The sequence below is a fragment of the Dermacentor andersoni genome, chromosome 1, assembly GCF_023375885.2.
Source record: "Dermacentor andersoni chromosome 1, qqDerAnde1_hic_scaffold, whole genome shotgun sequence".
NCBI classification, from domain to species: Eukaryota; Metazoa; Arthropoda; class Arachnida; order Ixodida; family Ixodidae; genus Dermacentor; species Dermacentor andersoni.
Genome location: NC_092814.1, coordinates 345544507 through 345571435, shown reverse-complemented (window position 1 = coordinate 345571435; position 26929 = coordinate 345544507). Strand labels below are relative to the sequence as shown.

The 26929-nt window shown below is 45.1% G+C and overlaps 1 protein-coding gene across 1 annotated transcript in view; it reads left to right on the top strand.

Annotated features, from left to right (window-relative positions):
- Window positions 1–12669, top strand: part of LOC126516550 (ATP-binding cassette sub-family C member 3-like) — a 60336-nt gene extending 47667 nt beyond the window's left edge. The window contains exon 8 of the mRNA XM_072289296.1: window positions 12540–12669. Within this exon, the coding sequence (XP_072145397.1) occupies window positions 12540–12669 (130 nt within the window). The remainder of the gene's footprint in view (window positions 1–12539) is intronic.
- The last annotated feature ends 14260 nt before the right edge of the window (window positions 12670–26929 follow it).

Sequence of the window (26929 nt, the reverse complement as noted above, 5' to 3'; positions counted from 1 at the left end):
TTTTGTGGAGTAACTCACAGGATATTGGTTGTGGTTGACATGGCGGTCGTATATTTAAAAATAATAACCTAACGCTAATCTTCGCCCATCAACATAAAGAAATGATAGGCGACGCTAATCCTTGACTTAGGTGTCTCTTATTGGCACACACACCTCGGCGTTGGTGTTCATTAGTTTAAGCGAGTGAACGTCTTTTCCCCGGTATGATATGCGGGCGAGGAGTGAGGGAGGGCGAGGAGGAAGCGCAGCGCATTCCACCGGGCGGGGCGTAGCCCCCTAGCGAGCAGCGCTCGAAATGCACCTTACGTGTCCTCTCCAGTGCTGGCGTCAGAACATGTAACAAGCGCGTGCGTAAATGTTGTGAGCTAGCAAGTAAGGCAGCAGGTGAACGCCGGGACAGAAGCGAGAGAGGAGGAAGTGACGTCACATCCACTCTGCTAGGCAGATGTTCAGTCTGTACTAGGCAACTGTGTTCTATTAATTAGCATTAAATAGCCGGTTAAATATCGTACCACCTTCTCGTGTGCGGCACCATTAGTGATGTCATTAGTTCCGCTTTCTACTTCCGTGGTTCGAGGAATCTCGCCAAAGTCGTGCTCACGTGGCAGGTCTCTAAGGTTTGCAATTCTGCGCTTTGCTGTGCGGTAATCAGTGATTTCTAATTATTGTTAATTATTCCAGGCACTTCAGTAACCAACATGTAACTAAACTTATGCTCTCATGTCATATCTATAATGAGACGCATGGATTTTGTACTGTACTATTTGTTCTATATTTTTCAGATTTATGTTGAATTTCGCTCTCTGTCGACTCAGGAGGGAACCGACGTACTGCACAAGAAACAATGGTGCCACTCGATGCTCGTGCCACTAGAAAAACAATTATTAAGTGTTTCACAGAGCAAAGTATACAGCAACAAAAAGATAGGGCGTTCCAAAGACGTATACACAGCACAAGGTGTATTGTGCGCAATTACGCTAACTAAACAGTTTGTATTTTTTTAAAAGAAATAGTAAGTAGACAGTGAAAGAAAAAGCAGGATGGAAAAATGCAATAACGGTCGTGTACATTGATTTATGTGCACGTTAAGGATCCCGGTCCATTGGTCAAAATTAATTCAACATATCCCACTACGGTAGCATAATATCGTGAGTTTGGCGCGTGAAACCACCGAACGCAATTTTTTAGAGTATAATGGAAGAGACAGACAGGGGCAGCACAGGCTTCAATCAGCCATTATCTTAGGCCGAAGGCCGCTTATACAGAGCAACCCATGCAATACTAGACGAAATAAACAAAAAAAAAACGTCAATGCAATAAAGGAAGACGTGGCCGCACATAGGCATGTTATTGGCTACTACTGCATGGAGACACATAACATATTTTTTTTTATTCCGTCTAAATACAGGATTAGTCAGGATTAATAATTGGTTTCGTCAGCACTAACTTGAGGGAAGAACTTCCAATGCAAAAGTTGTGAAATGTTCTATGAAATGTTTCATTCAGTGCTTTCCAACTTCTCATCTACTATGCGATAATTTTGTCCGACATCATATTGAAAGCCTGAGAAATCCACGCGACCACACGCTTGCCCGTCGCAGTGCTTTCAAACGTGCCGCGCATCAACGAACAGCGCTTTGAACCTAGTGCGCTGCCGCTCAATAATGAGACGGCTTTAGCTTTGTATGATACGTGATACGCTAACGGGATACGTGGCTGCGTGATGCGTGATGGTAAGGGAATACATCTACTTAGGACAGATACTGACCGCAGATCCGGATCATGAGACTGAAATAATCAGAAGAATAAGAATGTGCTGGGGTGCGTTTGGCAGGCATTCTCAGATCATGAACAGCATTAGAACGACAGAAAGCTGAGTTAGTTGGTAAGGATTCATTACGCAAAAAAGAAGTGAGGCGTGCAGACAGGACACAAGAGTAGAGAAGTGTAGGAGTTCGTGTTGTCCACTTCTCTACTCTTGTGTCCTGTCTGCACCGGCGCTCGTGTTGTCCACTTCTCTACTCTTGTGTCCTGTCTGCACGCCTCACTTCTTTTTTTCACATGAACAGCAGGTTGCCATTATCCCTGAAGAGAAAAGTGTATAACAGCTGTGCCTTACGAGTACTCACGTACGGAGCAGAATCCTGGAGACTTACGAAAAGGGTTCTACTTAAATTGAGGACGACGCAACGAGCTAAGCAAAGAAGAATGATGGGTGTAACGTTAAGGGATAAGAAAAGAACACATTGGGTGAGGGAAGAAACGCGAGTTAATGACATCACATCTTAGTTGAAATCAAGAAAAAGAAATCGGCATGGGCAGGACATGTAATGAGGAGGGAAGGTAAGCGATGGTCATTAAGGGTTACGGACTGGATTCCAAGGAAGGGAAGCGTAGCATGGGGCGGCAGAAAGTTATGTGGGTGGATGAGATTAAGAAGTTTGCAGGGACGAGATGGCCACAATTAGTACATAACTGGGGTAGTTGGAAAAGTATGGGAGAGGCCTTTGCCCTGCAGTGGGCGTAACCTGGCTGATAATGATGATGATGATGATGATGATGTCCACTGTGCATGTGTGCCGTAGAGTGCCGTGAACTACAACGGTAGTTGGTGAGGCTTACGGCTGTTAAAGGCTAAATATAGTCCTACGTAGCGTGAGCGCGCGCACACGTTACGACATGTTGGCGAGAACAACGGCGTCTATAGTTCTACTGATGGTTTGACGCACTGGTGCAGCCAACGTAACCGGACGCGGCCAACGGGCTCAGACGCACCCGACATCAAGCGACGCTCGCCCGTGCGCCCGACAACGTAGGTCTATAAACGCGCCTTTACCGTCATTGCGTTGGAACGTGGCAGCGACCAGACGGCTCACTTCTATGCGACTTCGCCCTTGGTACTTCGTTAGGCCAAGAAATAAATAGTATACACAGCCATTTCTTTGTCCCATCTCACGATTAGGTGAAAACATTAGCGATATCTTTTGTCTATGTATTTATTTATTTACTTATTTATTCATTTATTTATTATATATACCCTCGACGTCCCATGCACCACAGAAAGGAGTGGTAGCATAGCAAAACAATCTGTAGACAATTATCTAAAGGAAAAGAAACATTGTTATTAGCAATTCTTGATGAAGACAGTGTTATAAAAGAGATGCCAGCGAGACAGGGTTAATTTTTTTATCTGCCAACCTGACGGTGCCAAAGCGGATCGGCGATGGCGCTATGCTTTTTCTTTGGTCTTCCTGCATGTCTCCTGTCGCTCCACGGAGAGGCGCTCATGCGCAGTGGGCGTTGCGTATAACATCACGGATCGTGATCCGCATAAACCTAATGGACTTTATTTGTAGGGCAGTGGCCTAGGAACTGGCGCAGAAATTAACTCTACGGATCGGCCTCGCTAGCCTTGCGATAGCGAGAAGAAAACTGAAGAACCCGAAATCATCGCGTACCTGCCATTTCCTCGGTCGCAGCGCAACGGTGACCACGCTGTTCGAGAACCGTGCGATTGCAGCTTACGAGGAACTGGTCGTGTGCTTTTATATTGCAGCTTCCTTGTCGAACCGTCATGGACTTGGCTGACCGCGGCTGCTGCTACTGCTGACGTCTTGCCGAATAGCTAAAACACAGGACAGCACTCAAGTAATGAATCAGCTGGCGTGTAGCCTCATATGCTCTACCCTTACGGAGATATGGCAGGCTCTGTTCTCTAAATTACCGATTGAAACAGCAAACGCGGCCTAATTAACAAAGCTGCGACAAACACACACCTGCGATCGCGTAATTGTTCTTTAGAATAAGCTTTCTGTGCCATCTTTCCCATGGTTTAGCGTTCCTGCTTCTCAGGGATTGCTTTCTTGTCGAACAAAGTAGGACGACGGGGAGATTGTGCAACGTTAAATTGGGACGACCTTGGGAGACAGCGGCAGGGAAAACGTAATTGAACACGCTGGCCGGCACACACATACTCGGGACAGTCTGTCAGAGGACATTTCCTATGCAGTGGGGTCTCGTATAAAATAACTTAAATGACTCTCAGATGCCACTTGCGCTGGACTGTTAATTGCCTGCACGCGCATATTCTCGCACATTTCACCGCCTTGCTCTTTGATACGACGCTGATTGACGACGCAGGGGACGCTCGCTCGTCGCTGCCAAAAAAAAAAAAGAACACGAGAAAAAGAACAGCAGACATATGCGAGCTTTCGAAACCACAGCTAAATTTCAAGCGAGGCTGTTTAGTTTAAATAGTTGCAATGAACATTTAAGTTGCCTGCAAGCAAATAGCACACATTAAACGTTGCCCGCATATGTGGGTGTAACGCTTCTATAGTGCCGTAGTGAAGCCACGTCTACAAAACAAACTTCACAGGCACATCAGACATAGAGTGCGCCCAATTTCCACCAAAGCTGAAGTAGTTGCCAGCCTGTGTTCTCCGAAGACAGCGGGTAGGCAGTCCCTTAAAATAGCATCAAACGAATATTCTGTAATTATTGACCTAGCTGGCATTTCGCTTGAAAAGTTATGCTATCGCCACACATTACCCCCCTCCCCCCCCCCCCCAACTTCCTTTTCGTGGAATGTTAACGTGGTGTAGCGTTCTGTTCACCCAGTACAGCGGAAAGTCTTGCGCAAAATGACGGCCTTATAAGGCTTTGTTTGGCTTTGGTGTGGACACGCTTGTCCACATGTTATGCCCTTGCGTGTGGACTTTTTTCGGTGAAGCCATAACCAACTCGCGCTTTTGAAACTTGCCCGCATATAACAAACACCAGCTGCCTCCTATTCACCCAAACAGCAACTTTTGGGGAAGTAGATTTTTTCTCAGCGCATTGGTAGTCTTTGTACACGGCTTGTAAACTTGGGTTCGTACACTCCCAAATACTTGTGTAAGTCTTCTTTATAAAAGCTGCAATTAACCTGCACAGATTAAACTTTTATCATAGACCACCCACGCAATTTGCCCCATTCTCAGGCAAATTAAATTTCGGTGCCATGTTTGCTTCTCCCAGCACATGAGGAAAACAAAGTACGCCCTTCACATTACGCCGCTAAAGAGGAAGACAACGATAATTTGTAAATATTTCTTAAGTTCCTAATTAAGCTTTACTCTCGAAACTGTCTTTCCCCGTCATTTATAAAATAGACCCTGCTTTCAAGAAATATATTATTGTTGTCTCCGTTGCTTGGCCCAGGCGAGCGGGGAACTTTCCAAGCCCTAATATAACGCCTATAAATTAGAGTTAGAAATTAGAGTTCAACCATTTTCATTTGCCGCATAATCAAGCCATGCACTTCAAAATTTGACCGCACATCACCGATATTATGCGCCCCCCCCTGCCCCAATCTCTTCTAAATTTATGTATGATTGATGATACGTTCTCTAACGATACACGGAAAAGACGCCTGTAACGTTTTCAAGAGCCCTAGTCCCACAAGCAGCTTCACTTTAGAACTGGAAGGATGTAGAATAGAAATGATAGATGTACAGGTATGAAATTATATGCAAAATATGCAACACTAGCCATACGTACGGTGGCGAGTTCAACTGTGGGAATTACTTGGCTCACTGTGATACATCACATTGGACAGCCGTGGGTATAAAGGAAAGCAAAGCAACAGAGATGACATGCGGCGACAGTGCGAATCTGATGTTGCGCCTTCCATCTTCATAAGCAATGAGGACTTCTACACTGTATTCATGAACGATACAATGCAGTGTCGATTTATTTTGTGTCTGACTATGCCGCTCTATGTTTTCCCTATCTATGTACACGTACTTGCTGAGTGTCGCGTCCCTATTCTTGGCTCCTACATTTCTAGCATAAAGAATAACCGGTCAAGAAAGGTAAACTTAGGGATACTTAATAAAGTTAAGATTTATTTGCCTCTTCTTTCTTCGTTTTGCACTTTCTTCTTCTTTCTTTCACCCCGCCTCCGGTGGGGAGGGGGGGGGTAGGGGGTTGGGAACGTGTGTAATCTACATGGCAGGAGCGCGGGAGAAAGGAAAGGCGACGTCAGAAAGTATGCTACGTGGGGGTCTATGAGACCTTTCCAACGAAGCCTCCCTGTATCTCACCACACTGCTCTCTTGATGCGTCACGCCCCTGCAAAGCAATCCCTGTCCACACACTATCCTCTCGTCTCAGGTGCCCTACACACCCCGGTATATTCTAAAACACCAGACAGCGCTGTAGCCCCCCCCCCCCAAAAAAAAAAACAAAAAAACCTTCAGTTAGGTGTAAGGGAAGCGCATGAGTGGTGCTGCCTGCAGAGAAATGCATACCCGCAACTACGGTGAAAACATGCCTTCCACCCTACCGCATACGTGGCGCGGAGGCCAGCCAACTCTCGCCCACATTACGTGGGAATGCGAGCTCAGGCCACCCAAAATTGATACGCCCCACATTACGGTGCGAAAATTCAGAACACAGCATTGGGAGACCTGGCTCGCTAGCGAGGAAAAGGAGGCCCAAGAGGCACTCCTCGGTGAAGCACGGCGGGCTGCTGAGGAAAGTGGAGCCTTGTAATAGGGGTCCCACCCACCTGCTTCCACAACAATTTCCTTATACAATAAACGTTCTTCAATTCAAACTGCAACCTTTAATTTTGTGCTCTCGCTCAACAGTCAACAGTAAACAACGAAGACAACAAAGACACGGTGACAGGTATCTCCCAAAAGTTCAGGCAGTGGATTTATTGAAAACAGAACTGAAAAGGACATCGAAAAGCGCTTGGTGCTGCAAGAGTTAAAAGGTGACGAGAGCTGCGGGTCGGTGGGATACGTTTTCCCATGTAGTAGTTGTGGGACGTTATAGTATAGCAGCTGGAAAAGGAAGAGCTGGGCAATTTCGTAATGGATTTCTAACGGTAGGAGTCCTATAGGGATGATTTGATAGCCCTGACACAGGATTGAAGGCTGTACCTGGGAAGAGATGAATCTGTCGCGCGATATTGTATCGATTCTATTGGGTTATTTAGGCAAGCTTGCTGACGTCTTCATATGAGTGATGCGCACTCCAATTTACTTCGAATAAACACTTTGTACGCTTGATTTTGTGTAGATGAAGGGCAAGTGCAAGGATACGCCTGGCATAGCCATGTGACTTGCATAGCCTGGCATAGCCATGTGAACAGCCAGTTTCGTGATGTAATCGAACCAAATCGAGTTGCTATTGATAGGCACCGAGGTACCGAAATGATTCAGCGCTGAATATGGTTGTCGATGATAAAGCGTACGGGTAATACTTGTTAGAGCGTTTACGAAAAACCGCCTTAAGTTAAACCTGGAAAGATTAAGTTTCGTTAGAGAACTCGAACGCCAGGTTTTCTTGCAGCATTGCTTGGTCGGTATGGCCTGTAATGCGAAGATAAATTACGCCTTCGTTTGCAAAGAGTCAGATAGACTAGGAAATGTCGTTAGGAAGGTCATTTACGAAAATGGAAAAAAAAGAAGGGGAGTGAGAACGGATCCTTGTGGAACTCCGGGCATCAAGTTGGTACAGGCTAAGAGATGAGTTCCAACAGCTGCATACTGTGAGCTATCCAAAACAAAACAATGTGTCCACGGGGTTCCACACTGAGGCATGAGAGTTTCGCCAAACTTCGCTGACGGGAAACAAAATTGAATGCCTCTGCAAAGCCTAAGTAGATGACAAGGACGTGAAATTTTGTGTCAGAGTTTAGGTGAAAATTGGTAATAAATTCAAAACGCGAACTATTGTACGCTGCTACGACAAAGTCAGTGAGCATGCTCCGAGTGGTCTTTATTAATTGATACTCCAAGTTTTTCGGAGCATCATGATGTAATTTTTATCTGTCGCTGCGACAACGAAAGGCACAAAAAGTAAGTCTGAACGCAGTGGGCAATTTTATGCGTGATCTAAATTTTCTGTGAGGTCGGGTGGAAGATGTGGCTAGACTTTCACTTAAGTCCGCCTTTAAAATCCTTTTTATTGAGTCTAATGCAGAAGCCTTTAGTCAGCAAAGTAAACCAGATACTTTGAACGCGATGTCTGTAGAGAATTTATAGTGATTTTCTTACACCATGGAACACGGTAAACGAAGCACGAAAACACGCTGTGGAGCACGAGGAGAGGCAAAGCGCCGCACGGACGGAAGCGAAGGGATTAGATTGGTTTCGCTTGACTGAGTCGACTGAACAATCTCTACCGCATCAACGCGAACCGCAAGTCTGGTCACGAGGGTCTAAATGCTACACTGTGAAGCGCGGATTAGAGAAATTTCATCGAGAAGGGAACTAGGTGACGCTTCCATGAGAAAGATAATCTTTTGAGTGGTCTCGGCGGACGGGGATAAAGGTGGAAGCAGCAAATGCAACACACAGCGAATGCGACAGATGCACTACTTGAGCATTGATGTACAGATACGACAGTGCTCCTCACAAGAGCCTACGGAAAGCATTAAGACGTCAAAAGTAAACAGCCATTGCCAGAGCGAGCACAAGCCGCGTTCGGGAATTAACTGAAGGCTGCACATGCAGTATCACGTATAATTTCCGAATTCGGAAAACACGAGCCCCGAAGCTAAGTCGTGCATATGGAGACTATAATACGTGGGTATATACAGTGCGGCTTTCGCCGACCCGTACCTGTACTAGTGCGCCACAACGCAGCATTCTTGTCTTAATTTTCCTTGATTTCTTAGAACAAAAGCAATATAGAGTGACAGGGAGATTTTATTTAAAATAATTCTGAGAGGTGGACCTGAGCTGCTGTGCTTCAATATGTTACTCTAGACGAGCAAAACAAAGAACAGGAAAGAGAACGGGATGTGTGATGAAGCAGATTAGAAGAATGCTAGATGTACAATTGTGCAGCACAGCTAATTACAAAGGTCCACTTCGGTGTTGTGGAAATGTTCGAGAACTCGCTCAATGCCAGGGGCTGGCCACTTTGGCCTCGACCTCTGAAGCAAGAGCCAATCCTCAAAAAAGTTCCTGGTGCCAATGCGCACAGCAAATAATAGTGGTCACTGGAAATCATTCACGCACGTAAGACAGACGCATAAAATGCGAGCTTTGAAGGTTGTTGCTAATAGAGCTGAAAAGAGAGACATGCGAGAAAGGTAACGCAGTGAGGTTGACTACACTTTCTCCAGTTTGACACTTTACACTTCGGGAGCGGGACTGAACGAAAGAAAGAGAAGACAACAGTCTGAACCATTACAGACATCGTACAAGGAGGAGGGCATCTATACCGTCGCGTGCTCAAGTATATCGCCATCAGGTACTGCAGAAGAGCTCGTGTGGCTTTCTGTGCTCATTAGATGCGATGTCAGGCACACAGGACCTTTGTTTTTTGCAAAAGGCCAATTGTGCAGTTCACTCAATACACACTGGAGAGTATGGCGTTGTTTGTCGAAGAGTAAACAGTGGCGGAGGAGACCATCGATGGTTTCTTGCCAATGGAATTGAGCAAGCATTGGTGGGTCAGATAGTAACTCATACAGCTAGCTATCAATGCGATAGCTGTATGAGTTAGTCAAGGATACTACGACCCACAGCCGATACAGGAGTTTGTGTCGTATCGGGCATGAAAGATGTGCTGGTAATTGTAATGACCGATCTTGGCTGTGTAAGCAATAGCTGGAGAGCTGCGATTCCCATGAGTTATTGTGTATTACGTGCCAGAAGGAGAAGCTGTCTCGCACTGTCAATTCTTAATAACGCCATGAGCAATGTCGACACTCTAGCGCAGAGACATCGGGCAGAGTCGGAGAGGGGCTTATGAACAATGCCTCAGTTAAAATTGAATTATGGGGTTTTACGTGCCAAAACCACGATCTGATTATGAAGCACGCCGTAGTGGGGGACTCCGAAAATTTGGACCACCTGGGGTTCTTGAACATGAACCTTAATTGTAAGTACACGGGTGTTTTCGCATTTCGCCCTCATCGAGATGCGGCCGCCGTGGCCGGGATTAACAATGCCATGGGGTCACAGTACCTGCTGAAAGATCATATCAGGTCCTCTCCCAGCAACGAAATAAAAAAATTCGTTGATTTGTAACACGCATAAGTTGTCGTTCCCCCGTCTAAAACTTTGAACACTTTGAAAGGCTGACTTCTAGAATATTGCCCATTTTGATGGCGTTACATTTCGAATATAAATTTTACAACGGTGCGAAGAGCAGCGTTCTTTTTTAATTTGTTTCCGTTGATGTCGTGATGTTTTAAGTACTGAACTTCATAATGAATCGCCGATATGGGACAACCAATGGGCCAGTTGCAGTTCACAGACCAAACCGGCAATGCACACACACATGAATTCGCTTAGTGTACGAAATACGTAAGAGCCACGATGGATCTGCTTGTGAGCCACAGTGAATAAAGTGGCCCGCTTTGCAATTCCTGGAAGTGCACGCAAGGTACACAGTAAGCATTTTCAGGCGCTATATGTGAGACGGCGTTTTTGTTGCGGGCAAGCAGCTCAGTGACAGAATGATAGCTCGCCCTAACCTCTATGAAAAAAGTAGCCTACGCACTCTGGTCTAGCAAGTGAGCTAGATATTTCTCAAGAACCTATATTCTGCGGCTTATGTGCGCCCTGGGGCCTCGAAAGGTATATTATATGTAGTCAGTGGGTCATCTTTGGCGATGGTCATCGTTGCTGCTGCTGCAGCGTACTGCATCAGGTAACCGGAAGCATGTAAAAGGCTTGGCGTCGGATATTCTGTGAGGCACGAATACCAGCGTTGAACCGCATGGGCATGCTATATCGCAAATATTTCAGAAAATAAGCATTAGGCGGCTGCAGTATGGCAAGCACCTCTATACAGAGAAGTGGTGTTTCAAAATCGGAGAGAAGCATGAGCGTAGAGTTCAGCACACGTTCGAGCGCTCTCTAAATCTTCTCATTGTCTTTCATTCAGCCCATTTCTGGCTGAGAGCCCTCTCGGTTTGTTAGCTTTCTTGTTTTCCTTCTTGAACTGCCGGGATACTCAGTGCCTATGGCGCTATACTGCTCAGCTCGAAGTTACGGGTTCAATACCGGCTGTGGTGGCCGCATCTCGATGGGGTAAAAATGCAAAAACACTTGTCTACTTAGATTTAAGTACTCCCTAATGAATTCTAGGTAATCAAAATTATACCTGAGTGCACCACTACGGTGTTCCCAATAATCAGATCGGGGTTCTGGCTCCTAAAACCTCAGAATTATTTTTTTCCCGGCTGCGGAAAGAAACAGTAAAGAGCGTGTGCGGAACGAATGAAACCGCGCATAGTGCACTATACCTTATAACGGTGTCTTGCACGGAAAACACGTCTGCTTTCACCCGCCATGCTTTCTCAGTGGCTATGGTGTTGGGTAGCTGAGCGCCTGGGCACGGTATCGAATCGCGGCCGCGGCGGCCGCATTTAGATGGGGACGAAAACACCGGTGTACATGGATTTAAGCGCGCGTTAAAGAACCCCAGGTGGTCGAAATTTCCGAAGTACCTCGCTATGGCGTGCCTCCTAATCAGCAAGTGCATTTGGCACGTAAAACCCCATAATTTAATTAACACGTCTGCTTTCGCCCCTAGTCTCGTGCCTAGTTTCGCCTGATCTACAGGATATAATCATTTTCTCTTTAAACACAGTAAGCGTGCAAGGGCAAGGCCAACCGGCAGGAAACTGACCAAGCGCTGAACAGCGCTTCGTCCGTTTTCTTCTGTTCGTTGTGCCCCAGGTCCTGTAACTCTATTTTGTTTAACGCGTGCGAGCCGGCCCCAGTTGCCACTATCTAGCGTTCTCTCTTCTATCAGCTGTTTGAAATAGGTGACAACAGAAAAATTAAAACAATCAATTACTTGTGTCGATTTTACATGTTCATTAAGATCGTGTATGGCATAAATTCGGAGTTCATGCTGCCATTTCATGCCCTTACTGTTTTCGCTATCTTTCTATTTTCATGCAGGGTCCTTGTTCTTGAAGATGGCAGAGTCCGAGAGTTCGATTCCGTACAAAAACTGCTTGGGGACTCCTCATCTGATTTCTACCATATAGCAGGGGAGGCTGGCATTCAAAGCGCTTCAAAGAAGAGTCAGTCTGCCGTGACGGTGCTCTAATTTTTATTTATGAGATAATTGTAATAAAAGCCTGGGAATGTTACAAATATAATGTGACGCCATGTAATACAGAAACCTTTCACAAGGATTTGCCTCTTCAACTTCTCTTCGTGTCTACTGTAAAATACCGAGTGTGCGCCGATCTCACAATAAGGGGACCCTTATTGTCTTTTAAGCAAAACTAAGAAATAGCAAAGCACCACATGAAATGCCCACAAGCTCAAAATTTTCGGAAGACTGCAGCGCCGAGTCACCGATGATAGCTGCTATACGCGCTACCAGCGTCTGGCCATCCCATGGTCCCAGAATTTCCCCTATTTTACCGCATATAGCGCTTAATTAAGGTGGTTTTTACGCCGTTGCATGCAAGTCTTTACCGCATTGAGTAGCTCTCGTCCGTGATTTCATTCGCTGTGCTTTAGAGCATTGTTTTTGTACAGTGTTGTAAAGTCGATATTGTGCAGGCACCGACAGCGTGACAAGAATGAGGGCCAGACATCACGTGAAATTAGGAATGACTTCGAGCCCGTGCGTGCATGCGACCCGATGTACGATTTTCTCCTGGAATCAAACTGTGCGGAGAATCCAGTCTGAAACAGGAGCTAAGTGACGCAGAGCTTCTCTTCAACGAAGAGACCCATTACGCCTCATTTGAATTCTTTGGGAGTTAACGGAAGGCCGGCTGTGCAGTTGACAGCGGCGAGGACTGTGACCTCCACGACTAAATAGGCTTTTCGTAACGGCCAACACGATAAAAACGTGTGGCTGGATGCACGCCCAAAGCCACGTAGTTAGCTATGATGTATCAACGTTTCTGCACCTGTAATTATTTCTGCTTGTTAGCGACACCAATTCTAACACAATATTTGCCGTTGTGCTTGAAACGTTGCTTAAAACATTTTTTATTCCAAGAATATAAACAGACGCTGTCAGTAAAGAAAACGACAAAGGAATGAAACTTACAGAGACCCTTACTAACATTGCGATCATCATTATCAGCAACAGCCTAGTTTATGTCAACTGCAGGACGAATGCCTTTTGTAGCGATCACCAATTATGCAATTACCCTCGGCTTGCATTAGCAGATTCCAACTTGCGCCTGCAAGTTTCCTGGGGCCCATAGCGTAAAACTATTGCAATGTTTTTTTTTAATTCCAATTTCCTGACGTCAATATTACGGAACCGCCAACGCAAGCATAGGGTGGTTGCCCGCACCGTTGTCGGAACTGCCCAATCAAAACTCTCCTCGTTTGAAGGAGGTCACTTTTCTTCGCTTTCAAAAACGAATAGCATTGCCTACATTGAGTTGTTTTTCTTATCGAATTGGCTGACAAAAGGCCAGAAGCGCGCTCAAGTGGAGAGAGTTTCGATGGGGCCAAGCCACCGCAGTGAAAATCGATATCCGATTAAATCGGTTATCGATTACGATAATTTTCGATTATCGATTATTAATCGATTAACGATAATCAATTAAATCGATTATAGGTAAGAAAATTGTGCCTCAATGAGACACACTTGCCTGAATTTCATGCTCCACTGGACTGACTGCCGTGTTGAAATAATTTAGTATTGTAGTGTTCTAGCCCTTTCGAAGAAGTTATGGCGGAACGAGAGTGTTTTGCATGCCAGAAGAAGCTTGGCAAAGAGCAGTTTTTGTTATGTTTTCGCTGTAAACATTGTTACCATCTGGGCAAGTGCTCAGGCATTCAGAAAAAAAGATTTAAAGGTATGGAACAAGGTGACATTGACATCTGGAAATGTCAGTCATGCGCAGATGAGGAAACTGAATCTTCGGATTCAGACAGCAGCAATGCAAGCGACCAAAACCCCGAAAGCGGCAAGGAGCCTCAGCAGCCAAGTGCTGCGGCTCAAAAAGTTGAAAGCTTGGATCAGAAATTAGCCAAAGTTTTGTGCAAATTAGATAGTGTCGATAAGAACGTTGACAAGCAAAACGTAACGACGAAATCAATTGAGAGCTTCATGGAACTGCTGTCAAAAAAGTATGATGAACTTCTTGCTAAAATCGGCTCCCAGGAAACTGAGATCTGTAAACTAAAGGCAAAAACCGAGGAACTTGAGAAACGGCTGACTGAAAAGGATGCTGAAGTTGCTCGCATAAGAGATAGCATCGAAATTGCAGAGCTGTACTCGCGCCGGAAAAATATTGAGATTCATGGCATTCCCGAATCACCAAAGGAAGACCTATTCCAGGTCTTGGTGAACCTTAGCAATAAACTTGACATTCCGGCACCAGAACGACATTCCTTGGAAGCAGCGCACAGGTTGAAGCCGCGTAAAGGCAAAATCACTCCAATTATTGTCAGATTCACCGACCAAGCAACCAAAGATCTTTGGATATCCAAAAAGAAGGGCTGAGAAAATTTCAGGGCTGAGAAAATATTCCTGAATGATAATCTGACCAAAATCCAAGGACACTTGTTTTGGCAGATTCGACAGCTGGCGAAAGAGAAAGGGTACAAATTTGTCTGGACAAAGAACAGCAAGGTGTTGGTCAGGAAGGAAGAAGGCTCTAATGTAATTAGTGTCAATAGCGTGGCTGATCTTGCAAAAATAAACTAATGGGGTCATTTGAATCCTTCAGCGAATGGGATAAGCATATCCTCGTAACATTAAGGGAAGAAACACTGCATGAAGAGCTAAAATTACTACACGTGAACATTCGTAGCCTGCAGAAAAATTGGGATCACTTGTGTGCGTATTTGCAAATAATGCCTGATGTGGATGTCATTGCGCTGTCTGAAATCAACATTACAGCGGAAAGGTTAAGTTTGTATTGCCTCAGAGGCTACTCGCGATATGCCGTATGTCGGGAAAATAGGAAAGGTGGAGGTGTTTTGGTGTTTGTGAAAGATAGCTGGTTGTCATACAGTATTGAGGTAAAATTTGATAATGCCGAGCTGCTCAACTACGTACACTCTGTGTATTACCTATCGGCCGCCAAACTTGAATACACACAAATATATCGAGGAACTGCAGCTTTTACTAAATAAGTATATGAACGAGAAACACCCGATTTTAGTAGGCGACATAAATATAGATATCTTCCAAGAGTCTCAAAGAACTGTAACTGATTACCTTAATTTGCTAGCTGAACATGGGTTATACAACGCAATAAATGAGTACACAAGAGAGGAATACTTGGGCTCAAAAATTTCCAAATCGTGCATTGACCACATCAACCTTCGATTAACCAACCAGTGGTATACATCCGGAGTCGTTAAGCACAAACTGGCTGACCATTATTTTGTCATGTTAGCAATTATGTCTGAACAACCAATAACGAAAGGAAAGGCTTTGGTTACAAGAACTATTATCGATAATGCACAAGTTGACACAAAAATTAAAAATACAAACTGGAGTGCACTCTTACCGCTTGATCACTTAACCATGTACAGTAGTCTTATTGAAACATTCAATAGGATTTACGAAGGTTCCACTAAAATAGTAAAGGTGAAGAAGAGAAAGCCTGACAGTAAATGGATCACGCCAGATATCATAGAATTGTGCTACCTTAAGGACAAAGCATGGCAGAAAAGCAAGAAAGAACCGCACGACGTTACGAAAAGAGCAGAATACTGTTCACTAAGGAATCTGGTGACAGCGAAATTGCGACTTGCGAAACGAAGATACCTGTCACGAGAATTCTCGTTAAATAAAAATGATGTAAAGAAAACGTGGGCATTGGTAAACGACCTGATGGGCCGATCGAAACACGCATGCGTTGAAGACGTGATAAAAAAGAACTTCCCCACAGTACACACGAAAGTAATGTGTGATAAGTTCAATGACACGTTCTTGCATGCGGCGGAAAAACTAAGAGCAACAAGTCGCGATGGGCACACCGAATACAAACCTAAACGCGCATGCGCGAACACAGCTTTTCTGCCAGAAATATCTGAAGTCGAATTATGGAATATCATCAAGGGTTTGAAGGAATGGAAGCCACCGGGTTTTGATAAGATTCGTAATCGAGACCTCCGTAGTAATCTTAAGAAACTAAAAGACGTATTATTAAAAATACTAAACGGAATATTTCAAACTGGAGATATACCGAAAGGAATTAAAATCTCTGTTGTTAGGCCAATATACAAAAACGGAAAAAAGAATGACTGCGGAAATTACAGACCGATTTCTATCCTTTCAGCGCTTGCCCACAAATGGAAAAGCATGTAGCATCCGTGCTGCTGTCGTTCTGCGATCGATTTTCACTGAACAATAATGCGCAATTTGGCTTCACACAGAATGAAAATACAACTTCCTTGCTAGATGAGCTATCCGATTACATCAACAGTTCGATAGAAAATAACCGAGTAGTCCTGGCTTTAATGTTAGATCTAACAAAAGCTTTCGATACCATAGACCATAACATTATGATAAAAAAAGTTGCAATATCTGGGTTTTCAGGGACACTTCACTAAGTTTTTTTCAAGTTATTTTGCTGACAGATTTCAGTGTGTTAGGTTAGGAGAAACATATAGCAGTTTGGAGTCGCTAAACTATGGAGTACCTCAGGGTAGTAGGACCCCTGCTTTTTAACATTTATGTTACAGACCTCAGCCTTCTACCATTACATTCTAAAATTTTCCAGTATGCGGACGACACTGCGATTACTATAGATGTTGCCAACATTGATACAGGGTTCCAACAACTACAAAGTGATATTGTTAAATTATGTGATTGGTTTCAGGAAAATTATATTTACATAAATAAAGGAAAAACAAAGCTAATTTGTTTTAAGAATCCCCAAAAAGCTATCATAATTATTAGGAGGATTTTTTTGCATTCATCAGACTGTAATTCATGCCGTTGCCTACCTTTGCCACTCGAATCAACTGTAAAGTATTTAGGTGTGCATTTCGATCAATGTCTTAATTGGAATAGTCACGTTAAACACATATGTAAAAAGCTAAGATCAATTGCTGCCATGATGTATCACCTTCGAGGCAGAGCTCCGCTTAAAGCAAAGCTTACTGTATTTAAGGCGCTAGCTGAGTCTTTACTTATGTATGGCATTACATTATGCGGCACTTGCTCTGAAAACAAAAAACAAGAAATTAATCGCGTAATTCGTAAAATAGTCAAGAGCATAACCTACGGTACAGCGTTAGATAGCGCAGGTACAAGGGAAAAATACCAAGCCCTGGGTATACTACCAGTGAAAGAACTATTTAATTATGTAGTTTTGAAGAATCACTACTTCAGCAAAGAATTCAGGGTAGCCGTAAAAAAGAACGTGACATTGCGACAAACTGAGAGGTACGTGAAACCACGTGTCTGCACTCACTATGGAAAAAGAACCCGGAACTACTATGTCCCTTCAGTATTTAATCAATTGAGTGGTGAATTATGTACAATAAACACGAAACGAAAAATGAATAAAGCGATCAGAAAATGGTGTGCAAGCTCAATACCCATTTAGTAGGTAAAGTCAGTTGACTCATACGGAATTGTTTACCGGCTTTGTTTTCAACTTTTGTTTATGTTCTTGCTTCGATACCTGTGTATAATTTTGAATTCAGCAGTTTAAAGAATTGAGTTGTAGTCCTGTAAGTGACTGGTGTATTTATGTATCGCTTTGATGTCTTGACTTTGTTTTAACTTTGATGTTTTTCTTGGCAACATTGCGTAATGAAAAAAAAACAGGAACTCAAAATGCTTGTTGGTATTATTATTTTTTTTTTGTTTACTGCATTGGACGGTGTTCAGTGTATATATGCGAGAGAATGTATGAATTGTGGTAATATGAATTTAATATGTTGTTTCACCAACTGCCTGGTCATTTTACAAGCACTGCGTGCTTAGATTGACCAGCAAATTCACCCTGTACAAAGAAACTTGGATAAATAAATGAAATGAAATGAAATGAAATTAATGAACCGGACAAAAGGCGTGGTGCCGGCGTCTGTGATTGGTCCGCTTCGCTCTGCCCTTTTCGACCATCTTGCAGTGAGTAGTCGAAAATCGTGGTAACGTGCAACAGAAGGTAATAATAATAATAATTATGGGGTTTTACGTGCCAAAACCACTTTCTGATTATGAGGCACGCCGTAGTGGAGGACTCCGGAAATTTCGACCCCCTGGGGTTCTTTAACGTGCACCTAAATCTAAGTACACGGGTGTTTTCGCATTTCGCCCCCATCGAAATGCGGCCGCCGTGGCCGGGATAACAGAAGGTTAAGAATGCCGCTAAAACGGATCGTCAGCAAAGAAAAGTTGGTAGAGCGACGTCGTAAACTTGCCGAAAGGGCACGATAACGTTACACGGCCACGCAGAAGGTTTTATTATAGGTAAATAAACCCGTGACCCTGTCAAGCTTTAACAGCCTAACTCAGTCGAGGGAGGCTAGCTTAGCAGGACTCTTTGAGGAACTGTCAGACGTTGCTTGTGTGACAAAGACGATCGGCACGTTGAAAAGCCCCGTTGCCATCGCATGGCTCGTACCCAGTTCGCTCGCTGGCTGAGCCCGATCTGCTGGTGCAGCTATTTTTGTTTTTATTGCCATTGCATACACGGCGGACAAAAGGCGGAGCAAATTAGCCTACTCCATGCTGGATTTGCTTGGTGTGATTTCACTTCCGGACGCTAGCTAAAGTTCTGTCACCATGAGCTGCGATGGAGCGGATACAGCGGCCCATATGGGTCGTGGAAACAGGAATTTTGCCGAAGAAAACCAGGGTTATGAAGTCGTTTTGCCACACTTACCTAAAGGTGCATGTGTTACAAATACTGTTTTCCTGCACGGAGACATCAGGGCAACACCTCATCGTCTGAAAGATGTCCGCAACACGGTGGTTCCTCTTGGAATGCTGCCCGAGGTGCTTACCTTGGGGCTTTCGAGATGAACCACGTCTGGGCGGTGACCTTCAGTACATCAGAAGCAATGAAGAAGATTCTCCTCGTTGCTGACGTCAAAATCAAGGAGAAGCGATGCCTCGTTATTGACCCAAACAAGCAGGACGTTTGGCTGAAACTACACTGGCTTTTGCATTATGTACCGGATGAAGATGTACGCACCGCGTTTGCGGCCTACGGGAAGGTGACACAAGTATTGAAGGAGCGATGGCGCGTCCGTGGTATCACGGGCAAGGGAACTTCGACTCGTACCGTAGCACTGGAACTGAAAACCGGAGTGACTATCGAGGACCTGCCAGATCAGCTTCGAGTGGGTGGTATGACAACCCTTCTGGTTGTGCCAGGCCGAGCGCCACTGTGCTTACGGTGTCGCCGAACGGGGCGTATTGGACGCGACTGTAGCATACCCCGGTGGGGTCAGTGCAGGCGCTATGGTCATGAACACAACAACTGCACTCAGACATATGCCAATGTGGCAGGTGCTGTTACAGCCGACCATGTCTCGGAGCACATCATGAACCAAATTGACGCAGAGGAAGCAGCGAGCAGCAGAATGGGGGGGGGGGGGGGGGGGGGGGGGTGTCCACGGCTCTTTCTAAATCGTCGACGGAGAAAGAAAAGAATGTGGGCCGCGCGGAAGATGTTGGGCGTCGTATCGAGTCAACCAAAGCGGGCAACGATGCTCTGATGGGCGAAAATGACAACGATGAGGGAAAAAATTACACCGCGTCAAACAGCCAGCCTGTAGACATGGCGCTTTGAGTGCGGGCGTAAGTGGCGCAACTGTAAAGTGACCGACTGAAGAGGTCGCTCGTGACGGCGGCCGAACAGGCACGGAGGCAGGTGGTGAGCCGGCGATGAAGGTGGCCTTGGGCAGGCGACTCAGCACCAAGCCCATGCCCAACATCCGAGTGGGCACCCGACCGCCGGCGAAGCCACTGTCGTAGCAACGAATTTTGTGCTTCAATCAAGGGCCTTAAAACCATAGACGCAAAAGTACACGGCTAGGATGGCTTCAGCATTATGTGACACTTGTGGCAGGAGCACGGCGTGTGCGTGTAACTCGCAAGTCCTTCCAGGGTTGGCACCGGCGACGCCAGGCCTATGTGTGAGGTAGGAACCATGCGGTCCGTTCCTACTGACACGCAGACTTCGCAAACTAGGACCACGTTAAGGGTTGCCAGATTGAACGTTCGTGGCCTACGGTCTAGACGAAGGCAATATCAGGTCAGTCGTCTCTCCCGCGAGTATGACCTTGATTTGATAGCGGTTCACGAGACGAAGGTCGAAAGTCAGGAGCAAATGGATCACACTGTCGAACCTTTTAGGTCTTTGTACAACGTTTGCGTATATCATTCCGTTCGCACCTCTGGAGGATGTGCCATATTTTTGCGTAGTTATTTAGGTCTTGTGGACAAATATCTTTATTCTAGTGAAAATGGCCGACTTATCGTTTGTGATTTTCTGTTCCTGCTTCAGAAATGGCGCATCATTTGTGTATATGCATAAAATAGCATTTAAGATCGTCTTAGGTTTTTTGCAAGTGTTGAACCATACTTAAGATGTTGAAGAAAAGTGATACTGCTCGTTGATTTTAAACTGTGTATGCCTAAAGGAAGGTAGAAGCAAGGGATTGCCTTTGCGGGATCAAAGTGCTTTGTTTTTATCTGCGATTACGCAAGAGTGTGGTCTAGATTATGTTGGAAATGTACTGTAAAATGGAAGTGGCACTGTCTATAAGCATTTCCAACGTGATTGCCACTCCAGTTTAGACAGAGCATACGACGCAGATGTGCTTGTACCACTTTGCAACAGTTATGAGGTTAAACCGGTAGCGTTTACTGACCACAGTGTCTTAATGTTTTCAATAGGCGTGAAAAAAAGTAGGTAAAGTTTTCGTGGAAGTTTTGGAAACTCAATAACAAATTACTTAACGATACAGTTTTTGTAGACAATGTGAAAGCACTTATAGAAATATTGCACTTGTTTGAGTCGGGGAGATTTGTTGATGCATGGGAGCGGTTTAAGGAAAAAGTAAAAATTAGCGCTTTTGAGGAGACCTTCAATTTTACATCAGAATGAAAAAAGGAAAGAAAGGGAACTACATTGTCAGTTGGAATGTTTGTTGACAGTCGAGAGCGCGCAGCCAGGCACCTTCAATGAAGAAATAAGAAAAATAAAGAATCAGCTTGAGATAATGGATATAGAAAAAAAAATTGGCTGAAGGCTTAGCTTGGTTAAGCCTGGAAGATTGCGAAAGCAATACCCTTGGCTCGTTCTCCTCCGCATGGTTCAAGAGCCAGTTAAGCACGACATGTTCCGTGACCTTACCGAGGCATGACGTCGGAAATATCAGTCTTAGGTTTGCAAGCCCAAGAGGTTTGCCCGGCTTAGGAATGAGTACCGTACGCGCGTGTTTCCATTCTTTCGAAACGCGGCCCTCACTCCAGATTCTATTGATTTGCCTGGTTAGGTAACTGACGGAATTATCTTCGAGGTTGCAAGACCTCTGTTGGAGATCCCATCGGGCCCAGCGGCAGATCTGCTGTTATGTTCCTGAATCGCAAGGCGGGTTTAACCCTCCGAGAAATCTCCGTCAAGTGCGTGACTGGGAGGGCCCGAGTATCCCACCAAAAGCGGGGTGAACGATTGTGTCCTTTTCAGCGTTAGGTACTGACTAGCTAGGTCATACAATAGCATGTCATCTGCCATTTCTTTTGCTGCCTTGTCAATAATTTTGCATAGTAGCGACCCTTGAGCGGGTTTGGTCTTGGTGCCGTTCTCATCCAGGAGATGTCTCAGGAGGCCCCAGCCACGCTTTTGCGGAGTCTGCCATCCAGGGAGAGACGCACCTCGTCCCACTGCTGTCTGCATAGAACTCTACAGTGTTCCTCAATTTCCTTATTCAATAGTGCTATTCTCTTTCTTAGTCGCCTGTTCAACCGTTCACCTTTCCACCGTGCTAATGTCAATTGCTTGGCCTCGAGGAGGTGAGCGAGTCTGGAGTCCATCTTATCCGTTTGGACGTCCATCACAATGACGCTCTCTGACGCCCTGATGCCAGATCCGAGTTGCTCTACCCATCTTTCGAGCGGCGGATCAGCCGTAGCTGGGGGTAGGCTTTGGGGGGTTCTCAATTTACAGAATTCGTCCCAATCAATCAGCTTATATTGCCTTAGCTTTATATCGGCTATGTCGTGTTTGATTGTTATTTTGTAGTGGTCACTGCACAGACCAATGTTGGTATAGCTCAAATGGACTCCGCGATCGCCTGACAAAGGTTTAATGGGGAGTAGAGTCCCTGCACGAGGAGTTACCGCATCTAGTTGGATGTTCGGGCTCTGTAATAACAGACTAAGGTCCAAAGCGTACGTCCACAGCGTCTCCCCCTTGCCGGTGGAGAAGGGGTATCCTCACGTTTGATGAGGTGCATTCAAGTCTCCCCCCCCTCCCTCAACAAGCAAAAGAGCCTCCCTAGCAAGTTTACTGACCTTGGTTAAGATTGATTTGAAGCATTGTACAAACTTTAGGACTGCTGTACAAATTGAGGAGAAATGTGCTGCTGCTTTGCCTACGTAACTGTTGGGAACAATCTCAACCGCAATAAATTCAACATCACTGTGTAGCTTCCGGGGCTCATGTCGGGCAGTTCCATTGCCCAACTTTTAAATTATTAGCCGGCGCAATGCTGATTATTTTCAGTTAGTTTACATATTTATTTACATATTCTTCCGAGTTTGTTAGGTGCTGAAAAAAACTACTTGTAGACAATAGCTGCTACATACGTTTTTAAGTTATGCGCAATCTTGGGTGCATATGGTATTGACACATTTTTTTGCTGTCATGCTCTTTTCTATTACGCTCTTTCTGATAGCCATTGCGCACATAACGAATCAACTTATAGCCCCCCCCCCCCCCCCCCCTGGTTACGTAGTACATGATTTTCATATGCTGCATTCTTTAGCCTGATAACATGTTGGCTAAAAGTTTCTTTTATTTTTTTCCGGGCAAGACATAGTTAAGGCCGCTTGCAGGCAGGATAAAGCTATGCCGCTGTTTACAACTTTTGAGTGTCCAGAATTGTAGCTAAGCAAGGGTTCTTCTGATCGTGAATTGTAGGATCAGCAAACGTGGTCCGGTGTGGTAGTTAACGCGACATCTAAAAACTCTAGCTTGCCATTCTTTGGCAACTTAACGGTGAAATCCAGTCCTTGGTTGTTGTCCTTGAACACTTTCAAGACCTCTTCGACACTTATGTTGAAAACACCATGTTCGACTATAGCCAAAAAATTGCCCAAAAAACGGAACACCTTTACCGCAAGGCCTTCAGGGTTTACATCAGTGGCTTTGTCAATGCTACCTAAAGAAATCGTGCTAAGTACCGGAGCTGTCTTTGAGCCTATACATAAACCCGACTTTTGTCTGTGCCTAACATAATAGCACAGTAGAACGGTGGATTCAAGGTAGAAGGTTAATAGTTCAAGAAAGGTATTAACTGATACGCCACATTTGTTGACAAATTCCATCTCATCGTTGTCTTCCGTTATACAATGCCTAACACTCGATAATAAGGGACCATGCGGAATGTTGTAATACATATTCTGTACATCTATGCTGAAGAAATCGCATCTTCGAGGGTTAGACGTGCTTAAGTACGTTACCAACGTTTCAGAGTTTGGTAAAACGAACGGATCAGTAACTATCAAGGCATTAGGGCGGTTTTGAAGAAATGAAGAAACAATTAACTACCACGAATCCCTTTCTGGTACTATGGTTCTGAACGAAACGCCAGCCTGTCGTGTCTTGGCCACGAAAAACAATTCGAGGTGCAGGTTGCAGGAGTGTTTAACTGCTGAAGCAAGTCGCTCAATATGGTTGCCTGCCAGTAACGTAGCATCGGAAAAAAAGAATGTGAAATGAACTTACAGACAACGTTTTATTTTTTTTTCTTCCCGCTAAAACTAAAATGTTTTGCATATAATGAACTTATACTTCGATAGTTATTTTTCTGGCGTCACTAGCAACAAGCTAGCGGCACGCCAGACGCGCCATATGCATGCGTCATTTGCCAAACATGCCATCGAAGCAAGCGAGGCCGGCTGCGCATGTGAAGCTCGCCTGCTCGGCGACCCGTCTCTTTTAGATCTAGCCCGTTTGTCGGGCTCCCGGCATTTTTTTTTTTGTGTGTTCCGTCTGCATTTCGACACGGTACCGCTGCACTAGTGGAGTAAAGCTATTTGAGGAATTTTGTTTGGCAGTCCGCGACGCACTTCAAGCACATTTAGGCGTACTACACAGAACTGAACCCATATAGTGACGCAGTTATAGAAAAACAGCTCCGCCGTCCACGCCTAGTTAATTTGAGTTTTTACTCGTATTGAGAGATCTTTGCGACGCTTTCTATGAGCCCAAGAATTATTATAACTTATTTAGGTAGTTTTTGGGCACGCTCACCGCACCTGGCTTTGTGACGAAAAGCACCTCGGCAGTGTGACTAAGTTTCGCGTATACTGAATCTTACCGGGACAAGTTTTGGCGCTTTCTCTGACCCCAGACATTATTGTAACTAATTTCGCTACTTCTTGGGGTACTTTTCAAACAAAGTGCCCACGCTCGGCGTAATGCCGCAGTTAACAAAAAGCAGCTCGGCTGTGTGCCGCAGTTATTTTCGCGTGTACTGAATGTTACTGGAAGAAGTTCGTGACGCATTCTCTGAGCTCAAAAGTTATTGTAATTCAATTCGTAACTTTTTGGGATACTTTGGAGGCATGCTCGCCGCGCCTGGAGTTCTGAAGCTGTTAGCAAAAAAGTAAGCCGGCCGTGGTGAGTTAGTTTTGCGTGTACTGAATTTCAGTTGGACAAGTTTGTGACGCTTTTTATGGCCCTGCAACAACATATACCTTATTTCGGTACTTATGCTTGTCGAAAACGCGACGAGCGATTCCTGGGAGTGATAACACGGGAATGTGTTGCTTGCGCTGGCAGGAAGCGTAAAAAATAACGCCGAGGAGCTCAAGAACTTGACATTTCTGTTTTCTGAGCGACTGAAAACAGGCTTTGCACCCACGAGTCTGTCTTGAGTGCAACTAGAAGGCATTCTGCGAGCGTGTAACATGGTCTGGCTGAGAGCCTGTGTTGTTGTCACCTCTGTGTACCATCGCGTCGACTGAGGCCAAGTTGTTTTGGAAACGCGCAGTCACACGTTTATTTGGGCTCTTAAAGCGCAGGAAATCATGCCGGGAGGGATGCTTGAAAATCTGATGTTTTCTTCAGATTTGATGGCATTGTTTGGGAGGAGTCTATTTGCTACGTAATGTATGTAAAAGTGAATTTATCTGTAATGCCACTCATTCAACACTTTCGTACGTTTCGCCTCTACACGCAATATTCCTGTTATAGGCCAATATACCGAAATGATACATGCTTGTAACTTACTTTTTCCGCTGATGGCATCCGGTGGAGCTTCGTACGGCAACGACTGCTGCTTACCTGGTGCCATAACTTTGGATCAATGCACAAGAAGCCTGGAACGAGCATTTATATTGAGCAAAATAAACATTTCATCATTTCAGAAGATGTCTTGCGCTTTCTTTATGAAATTGCACGTGACACAGATTCGGTGGGAGCTTGTAAAGATCGTTCGCAATCATTTTTACTAACTAATAAAATCATTCCGCGCCAAGGCCGCACGTGGTTCAGTAGTAGAAGCGAAAAAAAAATCATAAATTCCGCGCCGATCAGCGGAGCTGGCGTGGCATGTACCAAATGGCGTTCAAAACGCGCGCACAAAACCGAAACCGGAAAATGTTAATACCATCCGCTTGGTGCACTACAGTCAATTCGGCCGCTGAGCTCTATTGGCCTCGAGCTCCACCACTAGAAAAGCTGGCGCCACCATCGGCGTGACGTGCTATGAGGGATCCGGTGGACATAGCGGCCGCGTCGGCTGCTTCGAGAGCGAAGAAGCAAGCTGAAAACGAGAGTTTAAATTCCCTCGTACGCTGCGGTCCTCATTTAGTGGCGAGATTTTCTCGCTTCGAGTGTCTACTTTACAACGCTTGAAACCACTACATTAGGTAGTGGCTGCCTTTGAAGGCGCGAAACATGGTAGGCTGTTGCGCGGTGCCGCAGTGCCGGACGTACGCAACAGAGCCCGGTGTCAGCCTTATTCACACGTAGCCGCAGGACAAGAAGCTGAGTGAAGGTTGGCTCGCGGAACAAAACCGGCAAACAGTCATCGGCTACAACTCGGGTATGCAGCAAGCACAGACGCGAGGAAGATTTCTTCTACGGTGCTGGGTCTGCGATGTTCGAAAAACGCGCACTGAGACGCTCGCCCTCGCCCGCGGCCGGGCTAATGCAATTATGGTTTGGTCTATGAACTTGTTGATGCTAGATACTGGCAAGTTCACTGGAACGAAAGGAAGCGGTAAGACGCTCATTAAAAAAGGCATGTCATATAGTCATGTTTGTGTTAGGAATTAATGCACTGGATTACAAAAAAGAAACAGTGTGAAATCGCACGCTGAGAACACCGATAAATATACAGTGCGACTCTACTCGAGAAATAATATTGAAAAGTCCAAGAATTTAGGAGAGAAAAAAGCTTGAATCGTCGCGACGGCACATCACAGTCCCCGTAGGCGTCGAAGTCTCTACAATTAAATTATTTTTGAACAGCTCTGATAGCGCCCACGCAACAATGGTTGCTTATATACTGTCAAATGCTTATATTCCGTGGCCTAAAGCTCATGGCACGGTGCGAAAACGCGAATGCGGCGAAAGCGAAACAGTGCGCGGACAAGCTTGCAGACGCGCAGTCGGTCACTGCGAATCTGTGCGATCGCTGCATGGAGGCTTCATTCTATTACGCTCTATTTAGTTATATAAACACTATAAGAACATATTTCAGATAGTTTGCTCTCAGCGTTCACCTACCTTTCACGCAAGAAGCCTGTTCGGGAGACTCCATTGCGGCGA